The sequence below is a fragment of the Myotis nattereri genome, assembly GCF_964212035.1.
Source record: "Myotis nattereri genome assembly, chromosome: 6".
In the NCBI taxonomy this organism is placed as follows: Eukaryota; Metazoa; Chordata; class Mammalia; order Chiroptera; family Vespertilionidae; genus Myotis; species Myotis nattereri.
In genome coordinates this window covers 87,798,605-87,812,214 of record NC_138081.1, presented here as the reverse complement: position 1 = coordinate 87,812,214, position 13,610 = coordinate 87,798,605, and the positions used below count along the sequence as shown (strand labels likewise).

Sequence of the window (13,610 nt, the reverse complement as noted above, 5' to 3'; positions counted from 1 at the left end):
CATTTTCTATCTGACCATTAGGGGAGAACTGGAATGTGGAGTAAGAGATCAGGTATACCTGTTATTGCCCAGCATATCCAACTGTGCTATCTGTTTTTATAGTTGAAGGGTGCTTTAGAGAAAATGAGAAATATTTAAAGCAGGTGAATTGAAAGGCAACTGCTGATATTCAGCTAAGTTTTAGCAATCTCTTCCATTTTCTGACCCACCTTCAATTTAACTTAAATGTCAAAAAAAAAGGAGTGGAAATCGTTAGGCAATTTTGAAATTATAATAACAGTTAAGAAAGAGAAAGGATAAGTTCTCATTTTTCCTCACAGACAATGGTCTGGATAGGCCTGGGAATGCATGCAGGGAACAGAAGATACTGGATTAAGGGGACAGGCTTCCATTCTCCTTTTCTTGGGTTGGAAACTGGAGCCTTAGTGAAACTGATAAAAGATGTGTAGCTCTGAGGACAACTTTGTTTAGGACTGAAAGTCTACCAGAGTCTTCTGTCAGTATGGGAAGATGACAGTGAGGAAGAAGTATGGATGAGGATACCTGTGTTGATATATGGAAAACATCAAGTACTTTGGTTAGACAAAGTTTTTGATTAAAACTTTAAGAATGATCACTTTGAAGGCAGTCTGCTTCTGTCTGTGATCTGTACCCTTTGCTGACCAGTGCCATGTAAATTTTAAGCCCTACCCTCTACCAACAGCTGAAGAAAGCAACCCTTACTCTCTCATTATCAAGCTATCACCAACACATCCATTTAAAAAATCATACCAAATTTTATTAAGAATACCACTTATGATACTTAAATGTGGCTCCTGCAAAAGACAGAATAGTATTTACTGTTTGGGTGGTACTGCTAATTTACAAAACTTTCTAATATCTTAATTTTTCAAATAAAACTTTTCCCTACCATTTTCTTTGTAAAAACAAAAGTTTAAAAGTCAGTGTAGAACACTTCCATCCTACAGCGGTGGGCTGAGATTAATCCTCGCCCTTCCACATGTACTTTTTAAGTTTGCTTCTTCCCAGGCTCCCCAGTGAGACGAGTAAGAGGAGACAAAGTAAGTTGAGAGGGGCAAAGGAGAGCTTAGGAATTGTCTGTCTGGCCTAAAAATCAAAGTAGAGCTAAGAATGACATCACAACAACCAGGCTTCTGGAGCCTCGGATTTTCAGAACAGCTCTGAGGCCAGAGAGTCTGTAATTTGCCTGGAACCCTGTAGATCTCCAGATCACGAGACCTAAATAGCTAACAAGAAGCTGCACATCCTCTGCTTAAACTCACCATCATCTAAGGCCCATGCTGGACACTTCTGATTAGTAGATACTGAGTCAAGTCTACCTTCCTGCACCTCCAGCCCACTGAAACCCAATTCCATTTCTACATGACAATCTTCCAACACACAGAAGTTGGCTGTCATCTCTTTCCTGAGGCTTATCCACGCTAACCACCCACAGCTCTTTCAGTATGATTCAAGTTCCTTCCCAGTTCAGGCAATTGGCTAGTGGAAACACTGAGGACCCTCGGAGGACAGAAGACCAGCACAGAGCAGAGAGAAACAGTCACCTTCTCTTTTCTAGACACCATTAAGCCTGCAGCAGCATTTGCCAGAGTCAGACCCTCTGAAGCCTATCCCTCCTTGTTTCTGTTCTTATCTAGCTGCCCACTAAAACCAACATTTTTAAAGTTGCTCCTGTGAAGCGATGGTGCACTGAAGAGCGTCCCAAACTAGAAGTCCACAGATCTGGGTTCACATTCCAGTTCTGTCACTTAACTTTCCAAGGGACCTTAGGCAAGTCAGGTACTTCATCTATAAAACAAGCAGCGGCACTAGATTGCTAAGCTCCAGCCCAGCTTCATTACTGCTGTCCTGTCCCATCTCCACACCAGTCTCTGTTCTCAAGGTAGGCAATTAAGTCTCCACACTCACTCTTGGGAAAATAAAAAGTGGTTTTCTATATCAATGTTAGGACCTCCTATATAAGCTAACAAAAGTTAATTCTTACCAGATTTGCAAATGTCTACTAAGTCATCTTCTAGGATAACCTTCATGGATCGTGGAATATTTCCAATAGCTAGCCTTTGAACCTAGCAAAGAAAAGAAAACAGATACTGAATATGCTTAAATATGTGCTAAGTATTCTGAAGTCTAGCAATTCTTGAAATTACCATTTATATTTCTCTGGCATTGTAATACAATCTAATTATGATAGGGATTCACAGACTTTTCTTATAAATTGTGCATTCTATCAGTTTAAGAATTCACTATAACTAAAGTAAAATAAAAACACCAATATTTGGAAAACATCTGCAAATATAATCTACCTTGTGGATGGTCAAAATAATTCCAACTACTACACATAATAATAAAGTTATACCCAAAATAAAGAGGCACTTCTTTCCTGATTTCTAGTCATAAGACCTGTTACTTAGAAACAGGACCCTGGTTTTATTCTACATGAGCAATTGCCCAGTAAAAAGACTGAATCTCCCAGGCTCCCTTGCATCTAGGTGTGCTCATATGACTAAGTTCTGGCCAATGAGATGTAAGCAGACATGTTATAGGAGATTTTGAAGGAGATACTTAAATGGACACTTAGGTGACATGTCACGTGGTTTTGTCGATCCTCCTTTTTTCTGTTCTGACTAGGATACAGATGTGATCGAATTGTGGCTGCCATTTTGGAATATAGACAACCATAAAAACAGAAACCATGAGTTAAGAATGGTGTAGAAAGACAGAAGTCTAAATTCTTGACACTGAATAAGCCTTTGTGTATAAGAGGCAAGTAAAATAAAAATCAGGTTCACTCTCATGTAAGAAAGAGTGGTTATGTATACATCATTTGGCATAGCAAATAAAAATTAGGCCTAAACCCTAAATCTGGCCCACTCCAATGTTTAACAACCAATTAAACCCATTTAGTTTTCTCCTATCCCTTAGTGAAGAACATCCAGTTTGAACTTCTTAAATATTCACTTAATTTTAACATAATTATTAAGTCATTCCACAATCCTCTTGCCAATGCTTTACATAAAAAAATGTTTATATCATGGTCTCTAAAGACTATATTCTGATATATGTGCAACAGTTTCACACTTGATCTTCTACAAAATAATGACATAAGTTTCATTTGTAATCCGTTTTGTGTTCCCTAGTGCTGGCAATCTGCCCGTAGCTGAATAATACTTCTACAAATTTGTCATTTTCCCATTGATTTGCTCATTTACCTGTTCCTGAATTTTGATTTCCTGATAATCTCTACACTTGGTTGGAGATGAAGACAAGTCTGAGAGGCAAGTGAATTTTGAAGAATCACAGCTCTCCAAGCTGGGACATGAGGAGGGCCGGCAGAAGGTATAATACTGCTCAAAGTCAGCCTTGACCACAAATACATGCTTGCATTTGTTACACATGTAATCCCGTTCAAACTCCAGGATCTTCACCAGACTTGTTCGAATCACTGTCCCAGTGACAGATAAAAAGTGTCCCACATCCTTCGTTTTTGGGATGTGCTCCCTCACCAGCTCAGGACAAACTGGCAAACCTAAAGAAGAAGAAGAAGAAACTACATCAACCTTCGCATTTGACTCCATGGAATATACTTTTCTCATATTTCCTGAGGAAGGAAGTACAATTTCAGGGGGGAAAAACTCTGAGTTGTACTTAAGAAAAAAATCAGGTGGAGTCAAGAAAATAGAAAAGAATTCTATCAAATAACAATTATCAGACTCATTTTTAAAGTATATATCTAGATGATATAATAACCAGGATTTAAAAAAAGGATTCATTCTCATAAGAGGGCTATCTCAGTAGGATCTAAATACAGTATATAATTATACCTACATTTGACAAAGAATATACTGCTACCAGTCACACGTAAAATCAATGTATTACTCTTTGAGTAAATAAACCACAATGCAAAGTGATAAAGAGATGGTAGCATAACGACCACATGCCACAGAGCTAGAAGGCCACTGCTTTTTCAGTGAGCTTCAGGGTTCATTAACACGTAAGTCTGACAGTGTTTCCAGCCCGTGAATTACCTAGAGGTTTACCCACAGAATCACTTTATCTTTTAAAAACCTTGTGATTTTCACCATTAGTAAAAAAGCAACTTGATAACTGCAAAATACCAAAGAAAATTTGGTATGCCTTCTCTCATGTTTGGCTAATGTATCTTTGGAGTAGAGCAATGCTGGCTGTGATAGTCAAAGGCTGCCTTCTAACAGGTTTATTAAGGTAGCATTTGTTACATTGGTTCATGTCACCTGGTCCACTGTCTAGGTCTCAGAATTTAGTAGCTCTGAAACCTGATAAGTATGCACACAGAAGACAGATCTGTCAAATTTGCCAAGCTCATGAGAAATAATCATAATAGGTATGATTATCCTTTAAGTTTCTATGGTTAGCACATTTTCTCCCTGAGAATATATCTACTCTGAAAGCCAAATAATAATAATAATTGGAAGGTAGTTTGGGAAGCTTGGATTTTTTTTTTAAAGCAAATTAGTCAGATGAGCTGAATGCTTAAGGTGCCAGATTACATTAATTTAGTGTTGCAGGTTACAAGTCCACAGATACTCGAAATTTCTGTTGCTTGCTGAGACTCCATATACTATGTACTATACAAACATGGCGGGCACCGCCAACATTTGCCTCTATGACTTCTTTTTCTATGCTTCCAAGACTGACTTGCCCACTCTCTAATGAAAATATTCTGTATTTATATTAACATAGATTGTATCATATTTTGTCAATAAGGGTCCATACTTTTGCTTAGGATAATTTTTTTATATTCTCTGCTCTATTCTGTGTTGCCTTTACAATTTAACTCTCAGAAAACAAACTTATTTCCAAATTTCTGTGGAATGCTTCACAAATACCCCCTGGTGCTATATCAACTGCACAATGAAAATATTTTGAAGTACAAATAACAATTATTTCTTAGTATTATATATTCAATATGTGTTAAGGTTTCTCAAAAATCTTCCAATGAGAATAAGATGGCAATAAAATTCTTAAATGATTCACCTGATATCCTGGCATGAAGATTCTGCTTCATGGAGACACCCTCAGGCTGAGAAAGGGACTCGAGAATTGTCATGGCTGATCTTCTCAGTGAATTATCAAAAATAGTTAGTACTTCATTGGGGAAAGCATTGAAATACTCCCCAATTTCCATGTTGGTCTCAAAAAGGGTCATGGCATTAACCACAACTGGATAATGAGCATCTTCATCATTTTCCTTCAGGATTAAAAGAATATCATTCTTATGGTATTCTGAAACATATGACTCAAACACTTGACCAACCAGTGCAATTTGATCACTATTCATCTTGAACCTAGGTAACAAAAGAAAAAAAGAAAGAACTGCATTATACCTTTGTTGCTAGACTTACACACAAATTAACAAAAAATGTGTGATGGTAAATCATCCTGACTTTAGGTCACACTATAATCTCATAATATTGCCTGAATTTACATTTTAATTAGATCTAAATTATCTGTTATTTGGTAAATGTATTATTTTTAAGTGGGTAAAGAATTATGTTGGTACTGATTATCAGCTCCAAAATGGTCCAATGTCTTTCCCCCTTTTTTTCCCAAAATTTCTTCCTCATTAACTCTATATTATGTAAAAGGTCCTTGCCTTTTCTTTAACTAATTTCCACACATACACTTGTTCTCAAGTATAAAATCTTAAGTGCCAGTCTTTTGGCTAAAGTTTCTCCTGGTAGAGTTCTTTGCAAGCGTCCTACTTCTGGGTTTTATTCATATAAAGAACATCTCTCTCTCTCTTTCTCTCTGTCTCTGTAGTTACACACACACACAGACACACCCATGCATGCATGTATATTCTGCTACATAAACAGAACATACACTACTATTCAGATTGACCACCAGTTATGACTTGAATAGTTATTAGACTGACTTTAAAAATTTCAATTTGGAGGCGAATTTATTTCCTATTTTCTCTTTCTGATCCAGGAAAACTATTGGCTTCAGCAAAAAAGCAGCCATCCAGCGTGTAAAAAAAAAAAAAATAGATAAATAAGTACAGTATATTTTATTACATCATCTATCCTATTCCCCTGGTAATAACTTTTTAAAATTTGTATCTACAAATTGTATCTATAGATTACAAGGGCCTACCTACCCCATTCTGTGTTCATGTACACACACAGATACCTACCATGTACAAGGCTCTATGCTTTGAAAGAAAAGCACAATTAAAAGGTCCTATATCCCCTCAGAGAACTAAGGGACAGATCAATGTAACAGCACTCTAACAGCGGTAAAAAATGCAATATGAATAGGAGCAAAAAGGAGAAAAGGATTAAACTTAAATGGGGTGACAATCCCAAACAAAGTGTCTAAACTTGATCATTTAAGACACTTTGGTTTGGAAACAGAGAGAGAACACTGGAGAACAAGTGTACATTAATTTGACTTATTTCATTCAATTAACATGACGGCACTAGGCTCTATAAAAAGAAAGATGAGTAAAGAATCCTGACAACCTCAGGATGCCAGTGCGAGGGTAACCCATGAGTATATGTAAATCAGGGCCACTACATTGCTAAGTAATTCATTCGGGTTAGGGAATATACACTCAGCCAAGTGAAAAGCAGACAGAGCACCCGGGAATGGAACTAATCATACAGTATTTTCATGGCGCGGCCTTTGCTTTAAAAAACAAAAACAAAACGGTACTCCCAAGAGTGTCTACAAAGAGAATCTTTAAGATTCTAGAAACGCATATTAAATTTGGAGCCACCAGTTTAGCGATTTAAAAGATAGCTCCACACAGGGCAGGAGGGGGGCAGCCATCGAATTCATGGTTCAAATTCAGGTCAGATTACATTTCGCCTAGTCTCTTTAAACAGAGCATCCTCTTTTAAAATAGCATTCATTTTCAATAACTGTGCAAAACTGATCAACTATTTCTAAGCAGACTGCTAACCCGATCAACGTTACCCACCCAGATAGATACAAACTGGAGACACCTATTCTTTTGTAACTTTCAAGTCCCCTTTCCGGTTTCTTATTGAAATATTTAGGGTTAAAATACAATGAAAACCAGGCGGGTGAATAAGTGGCGACTGACTACTAGCTGGTTCCCTGGGAATCCACGCCGGTCCAGCCGCCCGGCCACACCTGCCAGGAGCCACGCCCCCTCGCCTGGGCCGGCCGCTTCCTGGGACCCGCCCCCTCCGCCCGCCGCTCAGCCCAGTGCCCGCGGGCCGCCGGGCAAACGCGATCGAGCCGCGCTCGCAGGGCTGCTGTCCACGCTGAGATCTCTGGGCGCAGCCTGGGCAGGTCCCGGGCACTTCCGGGCTCGGCTCCCGGGCAGCTCGGCCACCGGACCGTCACGGAGTTGAATAGTTTTGAACTAAGCAAATGTGGGCAAGACTTGGGACGAACTGGGGGAGAAAAAATAAACACGGGGAAGCGAGGCGGCGGCTGTCACTTACGGGCGAATGCGCAGCGTCAGAAGTCACTCGGGGTGCGCTCTCCCGAGGCGCAGGGGCACGGGGAGCTCCGGCCTGGCGGCGGGGTCATGCCGCGGGCCCAGGAGCGCGAGGAGGCCGGCGGCAGCGGGGGCGGGGCGCGCACGCGGGGCCGCTGGAGGCGCCGTCGGCCGCGGGGGCGCGCAGGCTCCGGAGGGCCCGCCTCGCGTGAGGGCGAAACGCGCTCCGCGAAGAGCGGCTCGGCCGGGCCCGCGCTCCCGACGGGCGCCGGGCCGCGCACCGCCCAACTTCGCAGCTCAGGCGGCTCTTCCGGGTGGGGAGGCGGGCGGGCGCGCGCCCCGCCTGGCGCCGCGGGACGCGAGGGGGCGGGACGCAGCGGGAGGGGCGGGGCCAAGAGGATCTGGGTGGAGCCGGGAGTGGACGGAGCGCAGTGGGTGGGGTGGGACCTGGAGGGTGGGGGGAGGAGCCGAGAGTGGGCGGGGCCGACAGAGCGGCCGCCGCAGGTGGAATGGGAAGGTGTGCCGTGCTTCAGCGACTTTGGAGTACGCTTTCGGTCTAACTCTAAACTCTACCAAACCCAAAGCCACGAAGATCTTCCTCCTGTGTCTTCTAGAAGTTTTGGAGGATTCTATGTTTACGCCTATGATCCATTTAGAGCTAATTTTTGTACCTGCGAAAATACGGTCTTAGGTAACTTCTTTTGCCTATGGATAGCTAGCACCATTTCTTGAAAGAGCTATCCTTTTCCCATTGAAAAATCTTTGCATTTATGTGAAAAATAAAGTTGTCCTTATATGTGTGGTTTAAGACTCTCCTATTCTGTGGCCATATCTGTCTTATCCTTACAAAAATATCGTGCTGTCCTTGATTACTGTAGCTTTATAATATAGAGTTGAAATCAGATTGTGCTTGGCATTCAATTTTGTTCATTTTCAAAGATGTTTGGAATTTTGTGTTTCCGTATGACTCTTAAAACCAGTTTGTCATTTTCTGTTAAAAAGCTGGGATTTTTGTTGCGGTTGCATAGCATCTGTAGGTCAATATAGGAAGACTTTACATGTTAATAATATTGAGTCATATGCCCTTTGAACAAAGTAAACCTCACCATTTATTTAGGTGTTAAATAACTCTCAACAATGTTTGATTTTTTGTTAAATCTATCTCTAACTCAGATTTGCCCATAAAGGAATGCGGGAGGGGGAAATCATTTCTTGTGGATGCTATGTAAATAATATTTTCAATTTCAATTTCTGATTGTTCTTTTCCAGTGTGTAGAAATACAATTGAACTTTTAAAATTTATTTTTTAAATAAAAATTAATAATCTTAAGTTTTCAGAGTTTTAGGTTCATAGCAAAATTGAGCAAGAAGTACAGAGAGTTCTCATATATCCACTGTCCCCACACACCCACAACCTACCCCATTACTGACATCTGCTTACTAGAGTGGTACATTTGTTACAATGGATGAACCTACATTGACATGATTATCACCCAAAGTTTACAGTAGTTTCACTGTTGGTGGTATACATTCTGTGGTTTTTGACAGATGTACAATAACATGTATACAGTATTGTGGTATACAGAATAGTTACATTGCCATAAAAATCTTCTGTGTTCTGTCTGTTCATCCCTTCCTCCCACCTACTTGCTAGCAACAACTGATCTTTTCCGTGTCATCATAATTTTGCCTTTTCCAAGATGTCATATAGTTGAAGTCACACAGTAGGTGGGTAGCCTTTCAAATTGGCTTTTTTCACTTAGTAATATACATCTGAGGTTCCTCCATGTCTTTTCATGGCTTGATAGCTCATTTCATTTTGGTGCTAAATAATGTTCCATTATCTGCATGTACCACACTTTATCCACTCACCAACTGAAGGACATCTTGGCTGCTTCCAAGTGTTGCCAACTATGGAGAAAGCTGCTATATGCATCCATGTGCAGGTTTTGGTGCAAATAACCTTTCCATTCCTTTGGATAAGTACCAAGGAATATGACTGCCAGAACATATGGTATAGTTTTGTAAGAAACCACCAAATTGTTTTCCAAAGTGGTGGTACCATTTTGTATCCCAGCAGCAATGAATGAGAATTCCTGTTGTTCCACATCCTCTCTAGCATTTGGTGTTGTCAGTGTTTTGGATTTTGGTCATTCTAATTCTAATAGGTGTCTCATTGTCCTTTTATTTTGCATTTCTCCAATGACATAAGATGTTGAATATCTTTTCATATGCTTATTTTTATCTCTGTATTTTCTTTTTTTTATAATTTTATTGATTTTTCACAGAGAGGAAGGGAGAGGGATAGAGAGTTAGAAACATCGATGAGAGAGAAACATTGATCAGCTGCCTCCTGCACACCCCCTACTGGGGATGTGCCTGCAACCCAGGTACATGCCCTTGACTGGAATCGAACCTGGGACCCTTCAGTCCCCAGGCAGACGCTCTATCCAGTGAGCCAAACCAGCTAGGGCTCTCTGTATTTTCTTTGGTGAGGTGCCATTTCAGGTCTTTTGCCCATCTTATTTGTTTGTTTACTGTTAATCATCACCCGAAGATATTTTCCATTGATTTTTAGAGAAAGTGGGAGGGGGAGAGAGAGAAACATCAGTGTGAGATAGACACATTGAAGGAAGTTGTGGCTGGGGATCAAGTCTGCAACCAACCTACATGCCCTTAACCAGAATTGAATCTGGGACCTGGGACCCTTCAGTCCACGGGCTGATGCTCTATCCACTGAGCCAAACTGACGAGGGCCTCTTCTGCCCATTTTTAAATCAGGTTGCTTTTTTTCTTATTGTTGAATTTTAAGAGAACTTTATCAGATATGTCTTGCAAATATTACATGTGTTTGATAAGCTGTGGCCTTATCTTCTCATTTTCTTGACATTGTCTTTCACAGAGCAGATCTTTAATTTTAATCAAGTCATAGCTTATCAATTGCTGCTTTCATGGACTGTGCATTTGGTGGTGTGTGTTTGAAAAGTCATCACCAAACCAAGGGTATCAGGGTTTTTTCCTATGTTCAAGAATTTTCAGTTTTGTGTTTAACACTTAAGTCTATGATGAACCTTGAGTTAATTTTTTGTGTAAAAAGTGTGAGATCTGTGTCTAGTGTGTGCACGTGGATGTCAAATTGGTGAAGATTTGCCAACTTTATTACATTTTTATTGTTTTTAATAGTTTCTGGAGTCTTTAGGGCTTTCTCTTTTTTTATGGTTCAAGAGTTAGGTAGATCTTTAAAATTTTTCCTTTTTTTATTGATTTTGAAGAGGGAGAGGGAGAGAGAGATAGAAACATCAGTGATGAGAGAGACTCATTGATCAGCTGCCTGCTGCATGGCCCCTACTGGGGATTAAGCCCAAACCTCGGCATGTGTCCTGACCTGAAATCTAACTGTGACCTCCTGGTTCATAGGTAGATGCTCAACCACTGAGCCACACCGGCCAGGCTAGGGTTTTCTGTATATAAAATTATGTCACCTGTAAATAGTGACAATTTTACTTCTTTATTTCCAATTTGGGAATGCGTTAGGAATTATTCTCTTTTGTTCAGTTTTTTGGAAGAAGTTGAGAAGGACTGGAATGGCCTTGTCAGTTTAGAGAACAGTTTAATTATAGCTATACATAGTAATGGAACAAATTAAGATGACATTTTTGTCCCTCCTGATTTTGTTACGATTATTGAAACCAAATAATTTAGTATTTTTTAATTATTGTGCAGTAAAACTTTTTGGCATGTCTTACCTGGAACCCAAATGTATTTAAAAATTAAATAAACTTACTTGAAAAAAATGAAAAAACATAAAATGCAAAGCATCATTATTTGTTCTAACAAAATTTATTATGCAGTAATTACAAAGGTTAAAGACTCTTCCATCTCAAATAAAAATAACTATTATAATTACACACATAACATTGTACCTTATAAGAATGATTCCAATAAATATCACAGAAATACAGTGCATTTTCAAATCGGAGAGACAAATCCTTTCTCGTTCACAGTGTTTGACAATAGGAAGGCCTCTTCACTTAATGATCCTAAGGTCATGCTCTTAGTAACAGTCCACACAGAGCTGAGCCAACCCAATTCTTTCAGAATGTGAAGTACCGGGCAAACCACTCCTGGCGCTGGGGATCTGGAGAAGCCACCGGGGAAGCTTCACTCTGAGGAGGACTGAATTCATAAAGAGAGAGACATGTAACCCAGCATTAAGCTGCTTTGCAAAATGAAGGGTAAAGCACATAAAACACCAATGTGGATGACCCCAAGGGGCTTTCTAGGTGGATGTGTGTTAAAGGATCGCTACTCCTCTACCCTAGATTCAGTTCTCCACGCCATGGGGCCTGAGACTACATCAGCAGCTCGGATGAAGTCAGTTCACAATGACCAAAACCAAAACACAAACAGTTGAGGAAAACAAAAATGTCACCTTCTTTGAATTAAAAAAAAAAAAAAAAATCAGGCATAGCGGGGAATAAGAGAGAACAAGGTAACATTCCTCTCTTTTGGTGTCTTTTCTCTTTTGGTTAATTTCAGAATCTGACACAAGCACTTGCTTTTTCCAGATGTATGCTTCAATACAGCTAAAGTAAGTAACGAAACCGCAGTGTAGTATTTTTACTATAGGTACATATTTATATTAAACTTTCACTTCATAATTCCATAGCAAATACTCCAGGGGGAAAGGAGTGCATTAAAGGGTCACTTTCCCCTCCATCTTCAAAGTTATATAATTCATACTTATCTCTTAAGTCAAACTAAAGATTCTTTGGGCTAGTTGAGAAAATAAAAGAATCCCTACCGTCTTTGGGGGAAATTACAAGGCACGCAACAATGTGTAATGGCAACTCCCGTAGTCATGTTCCTTGAGCTCATGCACATGCATCTTACTGATACCTGAACATACCCATGCACAAGGGAAAATAAGCAACACAAAATATTTAGCAGGAGACACATTCAAAGGTGAACTTGACTATTTTTAATTCTTGCCATTTTTTCTATTTAAAATAATTAGTTATTAACTATGTCATTAATCACTTAACCTAGAAAAAGATAGTCTACCTGTAAGACTCTTACTAGTGATGCTGCTGTTAATAAAAATAAGTTAAAAGTAAATAAATGTAAAGCAGCTCATAATCAGTAATAATAAGCAAGCATAAAACGACAGTACCTTCTGACTGTAATCTTTAATGGATAAATAACTGGATTTTGTGTAAATTTTATTCATTAATATACTTAATCAATACCTCTGAGATGACTTAAAATTGGAATGTCAATTATAAACACTATTTATTTTTTGCTTATGTATATCATCAAGTTCCCAGAGCTTACATGTTTTTTATTTTGGCAATAAGCCTGTGTATTTATAAGTAAGCCTGGTAAACAAGAAAGGGGGGGAAAAAGAAACATATATAACACAAGAAATAGAAACAAAAGCCACTAAATTAAAACAAATTTTAAGCTCTCTAATAAGGATGATTATTGAAAAATTAGTGACAACACTAAAAATGAAGCAAGAGTCCATAAATATTAAAATTCTAAGCATGGGAATTACATTAACACCTCCTTAAGCATTTAGAAAATTGACTAACAAATTGGAAACAATCTTTTTAAAAATCAAAAAAGAGTTCTCTAGAGAGGTGATCAATATATTTGAAAATACTTCACAGTATTTTCCTAGCCTGTTCTTAAAGTAGTAGATTTCTACAATGTCAGAAGATAAATTTCTCAAGTTAAAAAAAAGTAAAGAAAAAAAAAACCCACTGGTGAGACGGGGCTCACCTCAAAAATGTCTTGGGCTCTTTGGGTGGCACTGGCTGTGGAAGTGGCTTGTTGCTGTTGAACTCAGTATCGTGGACTGGAGAATTAGGAATGGGATCCAGACGGTTAGGATGTCCATTGCCCACTCCACCAGATTCCAGAGCACTTAGATTGGGAACACTCACAAACCTGTTTGTTGGTGATTTATCATTCTTCTTCTTTTGCTGCATTAAAAATAATACATGTGAGGATAGTCCCTGCATAAGGACAAGTGAGAAAAGAGGAATCATAGAAGATATAAATTTGGCATGGGAAAATTTTGGAAGCTTTCTGTTTCATTGGGATGTTAATATGAACCAGTGTTACCCAAAGT

General features: G+C 39.3%; 2 protein-coding genes across 5 annotated transcripts in view; both read right to left on the bottom strand.

Annotated features, from left to right (window-relative positions):
* The window catches only part of MCM9 (minichromosome maintenance 9 homologous recombination repair factor), a gene marked incomplete at its 5' end in the record, with an annotated part of 58,971 nt that extends 53,627 nt beyond the window's left edge, over nucleotides 1-5,344 (bottom strand). Inside the window, 3 exons of one of the 2 annotated variants that reach the window (XM_081094745.1) lie at nucleotides 2,006-2,087; nucleotides 3,231-3,547; nucleotides 5,035-5,344. In XM_081094745.1, the coding sequence (XP_080950871.1) occupies nucleotides 2,006-2,087; nucleotides 3,231-3,547; nucleotides 5,035-5,338 (703 nt within the window). The remainder of the gene's footprint in view (nucleotides 1-2,005; nucleotides 2,088-3,230; nucleotides 3,548-5,034) is intronic. The other variant, XM_081094746.1, reaches the window with a different exon arrangement.
* A 5,960-nt stretch (nucleotides 5,345-11,304) lies between these two features.
* FAM184A (family with sequence similarity 184 member A) overlaps nucleotides 11,305-13,610 on the bottom strand; it is a gene marked incomplete at its 5' end in the record, with an annotated part of 83,959 nt that continues 81,653 nt past the window's right edge. For all 3 annotated transcript variants that reach the window (XM_081093950.1, XM_081093948.1, XM_081093949.1), the window contains 2 exons: nucleotides 11,305-11,650; nucleotides 13,259-13,461. In XM_081093950.1, coding sequence (XP_080950076.1) covers nucleotides 11,569-11,650; nucleotides 13,259-13,461 — 285 coding nt within the window. In that variant the 3' untranslated portion in view covers nucleotides 11,305-11,568. The remainder of the gene's footprint in view (nucleotides 11,651-13,258; nucleotides 13,462-13,610) is intronic.